The sequence below is a fragment of the Diprion similis genome, chromosome 6 (genome assembly GCF_021155765.1).
Source record: "Diprion similis isolate iyDipSimi1 chromosome 6, iyDipSimi1.1, whole genome shotgun sequence".
Taxonomy (NCBI): domain Eukaryota; kingdom Metazoa; phylum Arthropoda; class Insecta; order Hymenoptera; family Diprionidae; genus Diprion; species Diprion similis.
Window position 1 is genome coordinate 2,198,864 of NC_060110.1, and position 17,391 is coordinate 2,216,254.

Consider the following 17,391-nt stretch of genomic DNA (forward strand, 5'->3'; position numbering starts at 1 on the left):
TTTACTCTTCAAATTCTGAAATACGCACTAATCTATTCAAAGACTTTTTCTCGAGTGGGCCAAATTGAGTTACTAGAATCCGGGTCACGGCGTCCCAATTGGCTACACAAAAAAAAGTTTGCAAATTTCTGCGGCAACATCCGCCACCCGAAGGAAAAGTGAAACGAAGGACTGGAATCGCCCACGAAAAATGTGACCTCAAATTCATCAATCCCAAGATAAAAATCCCCCCCCCCCCTCTCTCATTGGTTGGTCCGTGTATAATTTCATTGTCTTTAAATTTCGCTCCCAACTGTCAGCTCCTGAGTTGATATATCGTTCAGTTGAGTAGCTACGAGGTCTTGGCAGATTTAATGGGTTTCTTTCAGGGTCCCTTAACAGTCGGAATCGCAATTTGATTGCCAATAGCAGCCACCTACTCGAGTTCGTTTCCCGTCCCGCGTGGGCAGCTCTAATCTCGTTCCGAGAGGCAACGAACACGGTTTGTGACGTGTGATTGATCTTCGATCTTTAAATCCACCGCGAATCCGATCCCATCACGATATCTCGAGCCCCGGTTAATACCGCGGCTAATAGCCGTCCGGCACCTCATCCGCCCGCGTTCAAAATTCTCAGGATTATCCACCCGTCGACCGTACGACATGGCGTATCGTTTCAAGCCTTGCAGCGTACGTCGAGTCGTAAAAATAAATAATAGCAAAGTTTCAGCCTCGTAAAAGCAACTTTGCGGGCTATAAACACTGAGATTGTATAAAATTTATAACGGCTTGTTAGCGACCGCATAAAAATTATCCCTGAGGACTCGAGTGGCCTGTGGTCTGCACCTTCGCTGACCTTCTGCACCATCCCCGAAGACCACGAAGAGGAGGTGAAGCGACCTTCGAGCAATTACATCAATTGCAAACTAACACCGTTAAAGTCACGCCAACTTTCAACCCCAGGGGATGAAACAATCGATTCGACAGCTCAGCTCGAGTCGTGCGGATCATGCTCAGCCCTTTTCTGCCCGCAGGAAGATCCGGGTCGATACTTGTTGTTAGTCTTGCATAAGCGATGCTGCAAAGCGCATGTGCTGTGGTGTGATACAAGCAATTTTAAAGAAATAGTATATTTTTCAGAGAAAACTGTTCGTATCGAATACTCGGAAAATTAATTTTGCTGTGGTTAGTGATTGAAGTTACGAATGAATGAGAAATTGTAAATATTTGATGGAATTCGTTGGGAATACAAGAAAAGGCTACCGTTTGAAAATTGATCTATGCCTGTGAACAACTTAGCAATTGATACTTGACCGCTTGAGATCAGTTTAACACGACGAGACTCCTGAAATTCTGACCACGTATGTAATGAAGCTTTTATTACTCGGTTGCACGTTACCTAGGATCATTTCATTATAATAGTTAATTTAATTACATTTGAAATTATAATGGTTAACAATTAAACGTATTATAAAATTAGGCAAATAAAACAGAATATAAAATTAGATTGAATAGTTTTGTTGATTAATAGACATGTTATTGTTGACTGAATGGAGAACCTTTATAAACACTTCGAACCTGACTATAAAATAGTGATTATCAATTCTATTGTTTATACTATCTTTCGCAGGACCGAGCGATAGGGCTCGAAGTCTTTCTTCACCTATCATGGGAAAAATTTGATCACTCACCGACTGACGACCGGATCTTGCGTTGATGTTATTAAATATTTAAATTATTATTACGGATGGTGTGCTAGAAGGATGGAATTTGATGGGCACTTGCACGAGCAAGCAGCAGTAATTTACCGCCAATATTCGGTATCCCTCAGTACAATCGCCAGCCAATAACGTTGAACTCTATAATGCTAGAGGTACTCGACTTAAAAAAAAATCGTAATCGAGTTTAATAATCAACAAAAATTATGATTGCGCAACGTACTTTCATAGAAATAACGCCTTGTAATCAAATTACACAGACCCTCACACGACGTATGCAGTTATAGGCATAATGCTGTGAAACGTGGTTGAACATAATAAAGCAGGGATTCCGTATATTCTGATTTCGGAAATCTGTAGGATGAGAATTCACAGGTTCTCGTATGCGCTAATTGAGGACTCTCCTAGTTTTCATCGACAGACTTTGCAGGCTTCCCTATATGGCATTTGACAAGGTTGAGTGGTGGGTTATATTAATCTGCCAGGGCATTCAACCAGGATAACTACTTTTCACTCTGTGTGTTTTCTTTTTTGTTAGTTTTTCTTTTTGTTTTTTTACTTCTTCTTGATCTTGGTGATCATCTTGAGTCGTTACAGTGTCTTCTGTAATCGAGCATAAAGCCTTACAGCATGTAAACGGTGAGCCTTAGAATGCTGAGTAACGAATAGCGCATGCGCAAAATATTACTTGAACTCTATTGGTCAGCAAGATCGTAACGCGATAATATTTTCATGTGAAAAGCACTCGTAATAGTAATCACTCATCAGTCAGTTGAGAACAAAAGCTTGACAAGTCTCTTCTAATCACTACATCAACTGTTCAATATCTGCTTGATCTAAAAAAATTCTTACACAACCTTCATAAGCCGTGTTCGGCGGCTGACACTTGAGATGGCGAATCTGCTATGCACGAAAGTTCGAAAAAGCTCATGCATGCACAGTTCGACGATCAATCTGTGGACGAGTTATATAGTTGCAGCTAGTCAGTCCGGCCAAAATAGGTCTGAATTCAAAATATTTAGCTCGTGGTTACATTTTGGTTTGTAGGGATTTTCGACTCTCAGGAACTCAAATGTGAAGTCATTTTTGAGCTCCATAGCCTGGATTTAGAAAAAAAACAACTAAATTTGACGTTTTTCCTTAAAAACTGCTGTCGATAGATAAAAAATGACTTGACCATCGTACAGAGCAGAAAATTATACATCAAATTATGTCCTCATATGTTAGATAACTCAGATTAACGGATTAAGGAAAAAGAAATCATTTTTTAAAAATTCCCAAAACGCCGTCGTCAAGTGGAATTTCGTTGTTCTTAATTTGTTAATCCGACTCCGTTTCCGACATATCAGAACATAATTCCTGAATCCAATAAAACCAACGTCGTCGTTCAATCAGCATTGTAAATCAATCGAGCGGCGTGGCAGAGGCAGCGTATGCGTATCGTAAACTGCAAGCTGGCTTGCTAATCGGACTCGAAGTCATATACCTTGTGCCCCTTGGCCCTTCTAGCCTTACCCCCCGTGAATACTGATACCAAATAGTAAACAGCAATGACAAGAAACGGATGTGTACCCCCGATTGTAAATTACGTCGCGATTATCTTGACCTGTTCCGTCTCAGTTGTGCTACGTCGGTAGTAAATTTCTTATTTAAATTACCCCAGGTATGTACCATCCGTGTTGTTTTAGGTAGATATATGTTATACCCACCCATACCCTCACGTTTTAACGGCGATCCAAGGAATCTCGACATTCTATCAATACGGCCCTTATCTTCGCTTATATACACCGTTGCATATGAATTCTGTATACAGTTAATTCTGTCAATGAAATTAAGGCCCCGCTGACCTGGCGTGTCATATATATATTTCGTGACGTCAGAAGCGGGGAAATTGGGTGAAAAAGCCTATACGAATCCTGCGATAACGAGAGTATGAATCTTACTCGGAAATCTTTTAAATCGTAGCTTGAATAATAGTGTACGTGTGAATCTCAGTCACAGCTCAGGCAAATCGCTGATAATGTTTATAATAAAGAATGATGAAGTGAATAAAATCACGCGACAACAAACATGGCCGATCGGAGCTACCGCATGTTGAATATTCACTGATTGCACTGTTCCACAATCTCTTTCACCCTCGCCAGGGAGATTCACACGTACAAAAGCACACACGTTATCCGGGAAAACTTATACTATCAGTTATTTTTTTGTAAACATGGCTCGATTCGTATACGCGTTTTTCATGTGACAGCAGCCCGTTTATGGTCCACAAGAAGTATGTTTCGATCTATAACTGACATCATTGGTTGGATCTAACAGAACAAGCCAATGAAATCAGCGGCCTTAGTTCACCGTTCAACGTTCAGAGGCTCTGCACGTATTTATGACGTCACGATTTGATATTTTCAAGTCAGGTCAGCGGCACCTTAACACGTTTCTAAAGTCAATTTCTGGATTTCTATGCAGTGGAAATTTCTGAATAGTGAGTTCAAACAAAACCTTGTAGAAAATTTACAAATTTTCATACCAGAAATCAATACAAGTTGATTTTATAGGAACGGAAAAATTCAAGTAACTGATATTGAAGTTATCAGTCGAAGCTTTACCGAGTCACTCGAAATCAATTGCTTAATAACACTTAATTATACTCACTTCAAGTTAGAAATTTGCTTTCATAACATAGTGAGTAAAGTACACCATTATACCAATTAAACGTTCAATCTGAATCAATTTTGCAGCATATTTTTATTCCTCAATGCTGAGCATCATGGGTGTCTGATAACGTAACCAAAATATTTCAACGTTAAAAATACTCTTTTTAACAGCTTCGTGTTAAACCTCACGAGATAAATCATTTTTACCAATTTTCTTCCTCATCTTCCAGGTTGGTTCTCCGTAGTATCGCCAGGTAGCGGAACCGGAAGTGCGAGAGTTTACAGAAGAGTTGGCGCTCTGGTTCGCGCCGGAGTCCCGGCGTTCCTTCTGGCCAAACCACTCCGAGCTTACACCCTGACGCATTCAAAAATGGGTAAGTCTACACTAGCAGATTGCATTCTATCTGAATCTGCAGCTCCGTCTGCATTGACAGTTTTCAACTAGCTCTATGTACATGTACACGGTATTTTATTTATACCCTATTATATCCACTCACCTCGTCCTGCCCACTCAAATTCAGTCCTCGTGAAGACTGCAGTCCCTAGTCGCTTATAAGGTGAGAGTGCAATTTCCTCTCAGAGGCTGCAATGACTCACGCTGCTGCTGTTGTCATTCTGCTATTGTCTTTTCTAAATGCACCCGACGTTTAGACGCGATTTGAACTATAACCATTGTAGAAACTTCGCGGCTAAGTCAGGCGAGTGAACTGACTCGTTATGTTTCTATTCAAAGCTTGATGAACCCGTAAAGTGTTATCAACGATTTGAGAGACGAAGAAAAATCTCGGAGACCAAAGCACTTCCGAAAAACCAAAAAAAAAAATGGCCAACCTTTCTGACAGTTGTCAAACTTTGAGAATTCAAACTTTATGTCTTCCGATTATCTACTAGTTTTCTTGGGACTTGACCACGAAAAGAGAAATGTGCGCCTTTTATTCCTATCGATAAGTAAAGTCTGCTCATTGACGGTAAAAACGTGAGACAGTCGCTTCCTAATGAATGCAGCATCCGTGTGATGCATGAGAATGTTTTGGTCATTTCATACCTGTCAAAAGCTAGTGACATTGAAAGATGTTTGATGAATAAAATTCAAAAACATGTACAGATTGTGAAACGTCCTTCGTTGATTAGGAGACACTTGGACCTCTGATCACAATTAACTTTTATCGTAAGTAATTAGAGCTCATTTCAATATTACTCTTCAGCGTTATACTGCGCGTTGCGTATAAGTTATGAGCCAATCGTTTTTCAAATTTAGTAGTAACATTAATTTCTTTACCGAGATTATGTTTTCACAGAAAGTTTGAAAGATTCGTTTGTATTAATCACGGAAATTTTAGCTTAAATCTTAATTTCTTCGTGAGAACCTATGCTGAGATCTTGAAATTTTACTATTACGTAACTTTGAAATAAAATGGCCAATCGAATTGACATTTTATAGATCCGTTGAGTATGAGCATGACCATCCTAATTGGTTTGAGTTTGACAATAAGTACAATAGCAGTATTTTTGTTTTATATTTGAAAACACCTTAGTGTTAGTTTTTCAGTTTCCGGATAAGTGTGATTGACCAAAAATTGTTTTCTCTCTTTCACGGAAAATTAACTTAAGTTTTAGGCAAAATCAACAAAGTTTGCACTTAGACTTAGAGAATACTTTGAGCTTTTGGAGCTTATCTGAATTCGAGATTAAACAATTCGTCTTAGGATAAAACAGTATTTATTCTTACCCGAGCAGTTTGACGACTGAATCATTCTTTACTATTCGAGATTTGACATATAGAATATATATTTATTTATTTCTGCCAGATAGTACAATTGTTGAGCATAAAGGAATATTCATTCATTATATCCTATAGAGGTGAAAGAAATTTTCACCAAATTTAGTAACTAGATTATTATAGATGGTTAAAATAACATTAGGTGCCTCAACTATTACTTTATACCGAGTAGCCAGTTTTCTAGCTACCTTTTTATAGTTTTTTTTTTTTATTTGTTTTGAGTTCAAAGATTTCAGGTTCCAATTCATCGAAGTGGATCATTGTTATTAGAAAACTGCTCATGTGATCAACTTATTTTCTAATACTTGGAAGAGTTAAGATTTTATTTCTAGTATTTACAGAGCATAAGTTGTCACAGCTTGGTTTTAAATTTGCGTAATTAAGTGACAACGTAAATGAACAATAAATTTCAGATATTTGACGGCCAATAGACACCAAAAAAAATTTTGCATTTACATACACTCCTGACGGAAGACGTTCCTCCATTGACCACTCCACTCCACTCCAATCTGCCGTCGAATAAAAAAATGGCGGACAGTAAGGTTCACTCGTAAGCTTCAGTGCTATCTTATTTTACATACGTTTTAACGGCTTCGTTTACGAGTCGAGGCAACATCGTCGCCTGGGCGTCGAGGGTTTCCCTGCATTGGCTCGCCATAAACGGCACGCAAGCATTCGCGCGGCAGGTCGCGTTAATTGCGTCATTCGTCTCGACTGCGAACCCTTCGAACCTGCGGGAGGGACGACGCGACGGCTGCAGCCATCCTCTGCACTTATTATTATGCGGTAAGGTTGGCATCGCATCGCATCGCCGCCACAACGTGGAGGTGTTCGTGTGCGATACACGGGCCTCACCTCTTAACCTCTCAGAAATTGACTCGACGATCAAGATCTCAGTAATTTAGGCTTGGCGTTAAGTGCAGCAAACGAAGAGCCTTACGATCGACCAAGGTCACTGGGATTAACGTGCGTGAGAGAGAGAGAGAGAGAGAGAGAGAGAGAGACGGTCTGACGGCAACGGAGAATTATATCTGCGGGGAAAAATGATTTCGTAAAACGCTCAATTTATTCGATACAACCTTAACACTTGAGTTTCGAAGGTGACACTGAATTTTGAAATCGCGTTGTCGTTATTTACAACGTGTCGAATGGTAGATCGAAATCAAATATGGAGATCTTCACTGGTAATACTATTGTTATCAGAACTTAAGGAGAAGGTTCGGTGCACTTGTTAACTATGAGAAATATTGGTCTTATAAGAGGGTTCATGACTTTTTGTGTAGCTTAATTTGCATTTGCGAAGAATCCTCTATGAATTTCCCCTTAAATCGGTTGATCTGAAGTGCTGGTGTAAAACTGCGTTTTCATCACAGTTTTGCAGCGAAAAATTTGCTGACTTTAAATTTTCTACTCTCGCGAAGAATTACCTTAAACAATTTCTTGAACTTTAATTGACTTACCCTACATAGAAAGACTGCAATTCGGTCTTCTTTTTAACTCATCATTGGACACTCAATTAAACAAATAGTTCGAATATCTTATCGATTATTTTATATAGGGAATTCCATGCGAACTCGACCAACGTCTGATCCTCGCCATTTCTGATTTTGTTATAAAATTTTTGCATGCAAAATTATCCCAACTCTGAAACACTACTCTGAATTGTTTTAGTATTCTTATTCGACTATTCAATCATTTATAGATATTCAGAGTGACTTTGAAAAGGGCCATTTCTCAAATTCTCAGAAACTTAATTTTCTGTTCCAAGCGTTTAAAGATCGAGCCGATGATTGGCTGACTTTTTTTCATTTTTTTCAGCACCATTAATTTTTGGATTAGCTAAAACATTTTTTGAACGATCTGAGAATCCCCGAAAAATACTTAAAACTTCAATTTTTCACGTAGAACATTTCTAGACTATTTTTCTAGCACATTTAAATTTCTTTTATCAACTTTATAATGAAACCGGTCTAGAAATGTTCTAAGTAAAAAACAGAATTTTGGGAATTTTCAAACGGTTTAAACAATGTTGCAGTTGATCAAAAAAAAAAATATGAGTTTTGAAAAAATTTGAAAAAATCAGCCCAGTTTCGAAATGTTTGAAATGGAAATACAGGTTTTCAGAATTTTCAAAAAGGTACTTTTCAAAGTCACTCGGAATATTTATAAATACTAAAACTTTCAATAAAAAAGATGAAAAACTTCAGAGTATTGTTTCAGAGTTGGCACAATTGCTGGAAAATTTTTTAACAAAATCAAAAATGGTGAGGGTCAGTCGTTAGTTGGATTTGCATGGTGTTCTCCATACGTATATACAACGCTCATATCAATAAATAATTCTGTTAAAACATTGAATTCCCTTTTTACGGTACTGTTAAAAGTACCATTTGTGATACGAAATTAAGATAAAAACTTTGTTACACAGGTAATAAAATGGTGGAGATGAATATTCTTTGCAAGGTGACCCTCACAATTTAAAAATACTCGCTATTTCTAAAACGAGTATAATAAAAATTAATTGCCTCACTTTTCGAAAACATGACTTAAAACGTGAAACCACTTTCAAAATTCAAATTACCTAGAAATAAAGCAACGGGACGTATTATATTCAAACTCGATATAAAAATTACAATAATTTGTCGCGTCACAGGGGGCGGTTCTGTGAGTACCAAGGCTACACTTATCAAGCGGGACTTAAACACGTAGGAAAATTTCGCCCGAGGATAATATGCGCACACCATGCGCCTTTATTCGTTGCACGGACAGTCACGCGCTGCGCAATATTCCTGCATTGCTGTGGCTAGGAGCAGCGTGCTTGCCCGTGACACGAAAGTTGATGCAGGTACACGTAGATCCGCGGATGCGAACCGTGCGTAACCTAATAGCTGTCGCAAAAGCTTGCGGCCTCGTACATATGGAGGCAGACTTAAGCGTATGCATCAAAGGCCAATGACACGTCGTGGGTGACGAAGTGTTGTGCGAAGCGGGATGGACGATTACTTCTGAAGAATAGGCTACAAGTCGTTTGCGAAATTCGTTTAGACTGGGAAATAGTAATGCTTTTGGATGCTAAACTGTTGTCACTATGACAAATATGGCTATTCGAATAAATCTGACATTAGTGCCACTCGTTCACTGTTGCAGAATACAAAATATGCGGGTTTTATTTTCATTATTTATGCTAAACTAAAAGTTTGGTCTGAGAAGCAGTACAGTATTACTATTCGTGTTGGACTGGTAAGGGTATTTATTACGTTTTCGTTACCGTTTCAACGAGTCTCTCTGTATCACTAATCCAACCCATAAAATGTTGAATAAATCATTATAGAAACGCAAAAAACGAACATAGATTTTAAGAACACTCGTCTTTTGTTTACTTGTGAATGGAATCTTCAGTAGCCAATGTTTCGAACTGTACCGTTTGCAGTCGTTGAATCGCCGTAAGGTGTAAATTCTGCCTCTACTACTGAACTAACAAAGTAGGAAGGCAGTCCCCATAATCACGTCTTGTTATTATTACACTTACTCGTACAGCTAACATAATGTACAGAGACCGTAATTTCTATATCTCGTAACGTAACATTCTTAGTTTAAGATGTCATAATTATTGGTTGTCAGGCACCAAGGAACGGAAATTGTGTAGCGTCGTAGATTCTCATAGTGTAGGTGGAAATAAATGTGTATCAATGGATAGAGCAGGTGATATGATTAGTGGATAGGATAGGGAAGCGGAAATTGATGTGGGAACTACTCTGTTAAGCACAATCTCGTGAATGGTTAAAAACCAAATTGCAATTACTCTTGAAAAATTGTTTCGGTAATTAATAACATCAGTTTAACAAATAGGCTTACCACAGAAGTTAAGACGCGGTTAGAAAATAGTTGTTTCAAAGTTATTGCCATTAGCCACAGTGTCCTCACTATCTTTGTTGAATATTCAATACCGGTACATGAATAAACGTGCATGGTAGCATCAACTGCTTCCACAACAGTCTTTCAAAGAATGATCTAATCCCACAACGGTACATTGGGGTCCGGACAACCTCACAAAAAATAATTTATCGATGACCGTTCTACCACACTTTACATGTTTATTGTTCTTCAGCTTACATTGATACTCACTTTACGGCATGTCAATGTTCGTTTTACATCGTCATAAAATACATTTAATTTCGTTTCTCTGAACTCATTGTCAGTCCAGTATGGGGAACGTGATGCAATCTCAGAGTTGTGGAGTTGTGTTCACTGGCTCGAGATGTCTATGGTTTGAGGATTGAAGGATTACATGCTTCAACCCACAACCTCTACAAACAAAACGGAGAATACTATGTACGATCAGTTATTCACTCAGTGCGTTTTCTGCGTAGAAAAATACAAATGTAACAAGGGAATGACGCTTCAGAGCAGCAAAGCTTGAATTTCACTTAATTGGGATTCCTGAAACAGTACCTAATGATGAATGATTCTCAGTTCGAGGTTCTCTCGTGGGGTCCAGAGGTCCGAGTACGTCTCCTCATAGCCGATGCACGCAGTCGGTACAGAGTGAGGTAGCGCCCTCTGTAATGCGTCATTCCGCTCTTGTCGAAGCATACTTGTAGATACAGCATGGCCATATAGCCGGTTGATCGCTAGTCAGATATTTGTGGCGACATATTCAAATGGGACAGCCCGCATGATTAATACACCGGCCTCCGCGCACATGCCGTCTCCTCACTGCAAAGTACGTACCTACCTATGTACGAAGGTACATATAGCTCGGTACCGAACGACGAACAGCTCCTCTGCCACACGGAGATCGGTATCTCGTCTTCGGACTATCTTTGATCACCGGATTTGAATCCGAACGGCACCTCGGACGGCTTGAATACAAATACGAGCAAGCGAGCGAGCGACAGAGTCGTTTAACCTTTGACCTGACGTGACCCGGTCTGATGATATTCTCTTTGACAGAAAACGGAAACCTCCGAGCGCACTACACCAAAACCACCGTTCGAGCCGGAGAGGTGCTTCGACTAGCCGCCGTCTTCCAGGACACGAGGAGGGCTCCCATATCCACCGGGGTGTCCGGTGTCATCGGCAACATGCCGGAGGGCAAGAGTTCGAGGTCGTCAGAGCGGGACCAGTACGCCCAGTGCTTGGACTCTCATGGTCACGAGTTGTTCGCTCCTTTGTCGAGCAGGGGCGAGTTCTACGCGACTTGCCAAAGCGGGAACCTCAACACGGACAGCGACGCCGTTCTTTACAGGGTGCACCAGCTGGCCAGGAGGGACCTACCCTTGAAGGTAAGAGGAGGAACCTTTGTTGCCGAAGCGCTAGAGATGGACGTGTCTGTTTGGTCTGTTAACACAGGTTCGCCTCGTAGCCGGACCTCTGCCGATTCCACTTCCTCGGGACTACACGGGTCTCATGCAGCTCGAGGAAACTACTCGGGGCCCCATCGTTCTGGGTTGTGCGGTACCGCTGCTGCCCGAGAGACCTCTGCCGGGATCCACGATCCCGGAACTCTTGGAGCTTCTTGCTACCGGGCCAACTGCACCTCGTGTCAAAAGGGCCAGGCTCGGGTGTCCGTCTGAGGCCAGACTATTGGCCTCGCCGAAGATGCAGCGACTGCTATCGGCTTGCAGGTAAGATCTTCAATAGTAAACGGTTAGGGTTGAGGCTAGGTTGCTGGAAATGGAACGGTAGGTCGTTATAGGTATGAAGTGAACGGCGCGTTCAAAATGTGGTCAATTTTGTACGCAAGAAAGGGCACGTAGAATAAACGATGTGACGCTAATTGGTACAAAATAGCTATTTATGTGGCATGCCTGTAAACCGCCTGTTTTTTTGGCAAGGATAAAGATTTCAGGACGAGCTGAAGGCGAGCCGAAAGCGAGCCGGAAGCGAGTACTGAAATTATCCGAGCCAAAAAACGGTTTACGGGCATGCGACATACAATATTTTTTACGGTATGGGCATTGAAAAGCAAAACTAAGAGTGAGGTTATGTCGCGATCTGTTCGACGAAGCTACTTTATTTGCCAGTTTGGGATGCGCACTTCGAACTGCGCGTCAAAACTGCGGAATAAAGATTTTATTCCGCAACTTTGTTCACCCCTTTGTTCGCTGCCATATAAAGCGTCACTTTACGGAACGAAAACTACCACAAAAAGTGGACTCTTTAATGCCCATGCCGTAAAAATGAATGTTTGGGTCAGTTACACAGTTACACTTATTGCATTTTAAACTAACTTCAGATGGGCAACTTAAGTTTAACAACGCCACCCTTATTTGCGCCCAAAATCAACGCACTTTTTGGATTATAAAAAGTAAGATATCCCTCTTTCTATACACGCCATAGTTGTAGGTATGTGAAATTTACACCGGTGTGTTGGCTCGCATGAAATTTTTGTAAATCATCCGGTATTCCTGATATTCCAAGTAAAATTTCTAAAAATGACTACAAGGTTTGACGATATTTCCATAGAATCATCTAAAATGTCAGGAGACTTTCCACACTGATTTTCGATATGACTGACCCCTGGTGCAGCACTAATTCCAGATATATATCTACTTTTATAGGCGCAAGATAAGTATCGCATTCATATTTCGTACCCACAGCTCCATTTCAGGAAATTCTCAGTGAAATCACCCGCGTGTTTTGATAGTTTGATGTTATTTTTATTTCTGAAAAGACTACAAATGAAAAAAACTACAAAAGTAAATTAGATTGATGAAATATATTGATTACACGTGCTTACGTATAATTTTTCGTAATTCGTAAGTTGATGATATAAACGTATCGTTGTGTAGGCATTTCTTGATTCGATAAATGATATTCATATTGTACAGTAATATTCATTTACTGGACAATGTCGTTGCGTTACTACACTATAGGTATACGTAAAGGCAAATTGACGATCAATTGTACGTGAGAAACTAATTACAGTATTCATCCCGTATGATAGGGGTCAATTTACGGTTACAATTTGGTGGTTGATTGAAGTGGCGTCCCGTTTTCAGAATCATCGATTTCTTTTTCTGCCTCACACAATATCCAAACATCGTCAAAAATTAGTACATGATTAATTAAATGCTCAATCCTGCAACAGTGAATACTCGAGCTGCAATACCTCTTCCTTGGAGGGTCCATCCGTAGTAGAGCTATGCCATAAATCGATTACTCACAGACTTTGATTAATCGTACTTTCAAAGTCAAAATTTCGATCAAATCTATTAATCGGAAAACAGTTAATCGAAGTCCAAGATTAATCGATCAATCACAGAGCCCTAATCCGCAGCCACCTTACCTCGCACTCCCGTTCCTCAGTGCCTAAGACCCGTTGAAATCGTTTCGCAGGCGAGCCTTGGACCAGAGAGCAACGGAGCCGAGGGTAGCACCGCCGAAGCCAGCGGGGACGAACCTGGAGCTGAAGGAACTCCACTTGAAGGAGATAAAATCGAAGCCGGAGACAAAGCCGATCCTCCAGAGCTTGAAGGAGGGTCTGGAGCACATAAAGAAAACGACGATCAGGGACCGAAGCAGCCAGTCACGGCAGAGCAGCAACGGAAGTGGTTTCCTCGACCGGATATCGAGGATAGCTCACGGCGGGCGGAGCCGGAACCCCGCGAAGAAGTCCGCCTCCTTCACCTTCGCCGTTCGACCAGAAATCGGGATGCGGTCACCGGAGCGCTACGCGAGCCTTGAATCCGAGGCGACCTCCTTGCTCCCCGGGGCAGCTGCCGGAAGACAGCAGGTCCAGAGATCCGTGTCGACGAGCGTCCTCGAGGTGCAGACCCATCCGGACCTCGACCCGCCCTACTCAAGGGTCAGGGACAGCCTCACTCCACTTCCGGCGACGCCACCGCCGAAGCCGGAGGACATTTATGCTGAGATTTGCGAACCAACGGGGAGCGTAGCTCTGCAGGAACTCGGAAGGGATAAACTGCACGGATCCGGAGGGAAGAAGGAGGCTAAGGGGACCAAGGAGCGGGACCAAGGATACGTCAAACTCGCCTCGCATTCGGCGATCTCCGAGACATCGGGGAGCGCCGAGGACGAGGAGGCAATATACAACACCGTCTGTTGAACGACGCTTTACCTCTATACATGTGTGACAATGAAATTACACCAGTGTGATTAGTCATTGAAGGGATCGCTGCGTAACTCCACAGCGGAGCAGAAGAAACGCCCCAGTAATTGGGCGCGACCAGGTAACGGCGCTCGGAGGAGTGCCTTCTTCCTTCTTATATCCACGCAATGCGTTCAAGTATAATTACGCGTGTCCAGCTCGCATCGCACTCACACTTACATCTACTTACGCTCAACATTCGTGTGATCCGCGTGGCAGAACGAGATTACGGTCCCACGGATGAATTGATTTCTACCTTAGAAGCACGGATGTGTACCGAAGATTTCCACGCTGATAGGTATTATATGTATGTATAATGTGTACCAGTTGCCGGGAGTGGCTTGTTGTAGGTTTATCCACCCAGCGGCCATGGTTCATCTTTTTTTTACTGCGTTTTTTTCTTCGTACTCTATCACAGCCTCTTCGAGACCGGCTCAGAAGTTCCATGGACGCTTTGCAGAACAGATTTTAATTACAAAGTAAATCGGATGAAATCTTTCAAAGCATATTGGGGTAACCGTCTTTTTTTAGTCAAAACGATATTGAGTCTGAAAATAGTGTTTTTTCTTACGACATTATTTTTTATACATTTCAAACTTTAAAGGCGATATCATATCATCATTTTGAACGAAAATGTTTCGCTGTGCTTCAAAGGTCTCACGTTATTCCATGGCAACGACGTATGTAAGTATACATAAGTATAATATACATATAGGTATGTAATATGACGGTGCAATTGAAAAATTTTGCTCCTCAATTTTTTCCTTCGGACTCACACACACACACACGCACACACACGTGTGCGTTAGAAATAAAGTTTAAGTCATCGTCTAAGGTCCGTGGCATTACAGTAATGTGTATATGTATATCTATAATAAAAATCTGTATGAGCAAATTCCATTTCGAGCTGCACGATTGATGTATCGTAATATCCTGAACGATGATTCGGCCATGTGATCGGTACGACGACATTATATGATGTAACGTGTTGAGAAAAAAGTTCTGCAATAAAATCACATCAACGGAAACAAAAACAAAAACAAGCTTACAAAAAAAAAAAAAACGGATCGAGATAAAAACTCTAGATTAACCAACTAAGGAATAATATATTTAGTACGTACGATCTTTTAAATTCAGGTTTACGTTATGATATAGGTTGAATAAAACGTTCGTGTAACATTCACTTATTATCCAGCAGTCATTATATTTCGTAAATGAGAAATAATTGGAAAACTTCTTCAATAACCTTATCTTATTGTCATTATAGAAATTGTAATATTTGTATATTATGTGTATATTCAAAGATAAAGTTGTGAAATAAAATTATTCAATCTTCTATAATCCATTGATATTAACATCTATCAATTAACGCGATCACGTTCAACAAAGAATAACGTCACCACAGTTCAAAGAGCATCGGGTGAGTAAACATAACATTACTTCATATAATATAATAATATAAAAAGCACAAAAAGTGCTTGTAGATCTTCTAAAGTATTCGAATTGATAAAGAAAAACATTTTCTAACGACGTGTCAAAATATCGTTAAAAAATCAAGCTTACGAGCAGATTTTTTCTAACTTTCTTCGGGCGCCCCGCCATGGTTATGATCCTTATCATCGTAATCGTACCTAGTGGATGTCCTCAGTAAATAATATTACTCTACACACTTCGCAGGCTCGCGTGTGGAGAAAATCCAGATAAGGTCGAGCAAAGTAGCTTAATTTTATTCGCAACCGAGTCTCAATTACTCCGAGTCGTAGATATACATATACGTATACATATATGTATACACAGGTGGTCGCGGCGTGTCGGCCTAGGCGTAGCGTAATTTGTGACTCCCGGTTAGCTCGGCAAAGAACTTCTCTCGCCGAGAGATTCATGGCTAAGAGATTTCGCCGAGCGATTAAACGCGTTTCGGATTTCACTGTTATCTCGGCAGATCTCGCGGCTGATCAGCCCCTTCAAAAAGTCATTTTTTACCGAAAAGCCACACCCGAGGCGGCAGAGCTACCAACCTCGACGTGTTACGGCTCTTCGTGTCTCAGTTGACTTAATTAAAAAATTGCAAAACAAATCTTGTATCTAAATGTGTTCTAGTAATTATACAAGGCCAAAAGGATATGCGAATTGGGAGCTTATCCAGGTTTAATCCTTAAGGCCTTACATACGTCTAGCGGCGCCATAAATGTGTACGAGAAATTTTTTTTTTTAGTAGGGATAACAATAGAAATTAATAAAAATAAATAGTACACATTGTTCATTGGTATTTAAACTTTATAAAGAATTTTATTTTGTTTTATTCTTACAAAATTTTACTATGTAAAAAATCACGTGATCCACAACTGTAAGAAAAAAAAGTTGCTCCACGGTCGACATCATATCTATAGTGAATGTTGATTGATCTGCAAAATTTAAAAAAATTCTTGTAAAATAAAGTTGTAGTTATAGCCTGTCGAGCCGGAATTTTGAATTTCGAAAACTTTAGCAATTTATGGCAGTTTAAAAAAAAGTATGCGTTTTACGTCAAAAATCTTACAGTTCAATTATTTTTATAAAATTTCTAAAACGAAATATTAAAAATCCAAATTGCATCAAAAAATATTAAAAATTGTACGAGTTATCGTGTCGACCGTGTCGGAAAAAGTAGTTTCGAGAAAAACGCGTTTAAAGTTTTAAGTGCATTTCGCTCGAAGTCGCGCGCAGCTAAAGCAAGAACTTTATGAATTTTTTTATGTGTTTTGTAAGCTTACTTTTAATCTCCCATTACGGCATCGTATTGTATACCTTCCTTGTCGGTAGTTAATTGTTTTTGTTTATTTTTTTTACAGTCACGAGCTGTTCTAGCCTCGTTTGTCGGATAGTCACATTTGATACCATAACTTTGGATCGATGGGGAATTTTTGCAATCGACTTTCACAGAAATAAGTCTCAAACTATACAGAATAATAATCTGTTTAAAAAAATCGATTTGAAAATTCTGGACGTATGTAAGGCCTTAAATGGTAACGGGGAACACTCGAGCCTGGCGTTTTAAAAAGTACTCTAAAGTGCTCTAAAAAATTTTGCAAAATTCATGAAATCTCATCAACTATCCTAGAATAGGGATCAATCACTATATTGCTGATTTGATCATTTGTTTAAGCACTAT

At 40.2% G+C, this 17,391-nt stretch overlaps 1 protein-coding gene across 1 annotated transcript in view; it reads left to right on the plus strand.

Annotated features, from left to right (window-relative positions):
- Positions 1 to 15,423, plus strand: part of LOC124406940 — a 51,902-nt gene extending 36,479 nt beyond the window's left edge. Inside the window, exons 3-6 of the mRNA XM_046882635.1 lie at positions 4,581 to 4,724; positions 11,081 to 11,412; positions 11,480 to 11,754; positions 13,469 to 15,423. Coding sequence (XP_046738591.1) covers positions 4,581 to 4,724; positions 11,081 to 11,412; positions 11,480 to 11,754; positions 13,469 to 14,198 — 1,481 coding nt within the window. The 3' untranslated portion in view covers positions 14,199 to 15,423. The remainder of the gene's footprint in view (positions 1 to 4,580; positions 4,725 to 11,080; positions 11,413 to 11,479; positions 11,755 to 13,468) is intronic.
- The last annotated feature ends 1,968 nt before the right edge of the window (positions 15,424 to 17,391 follow it).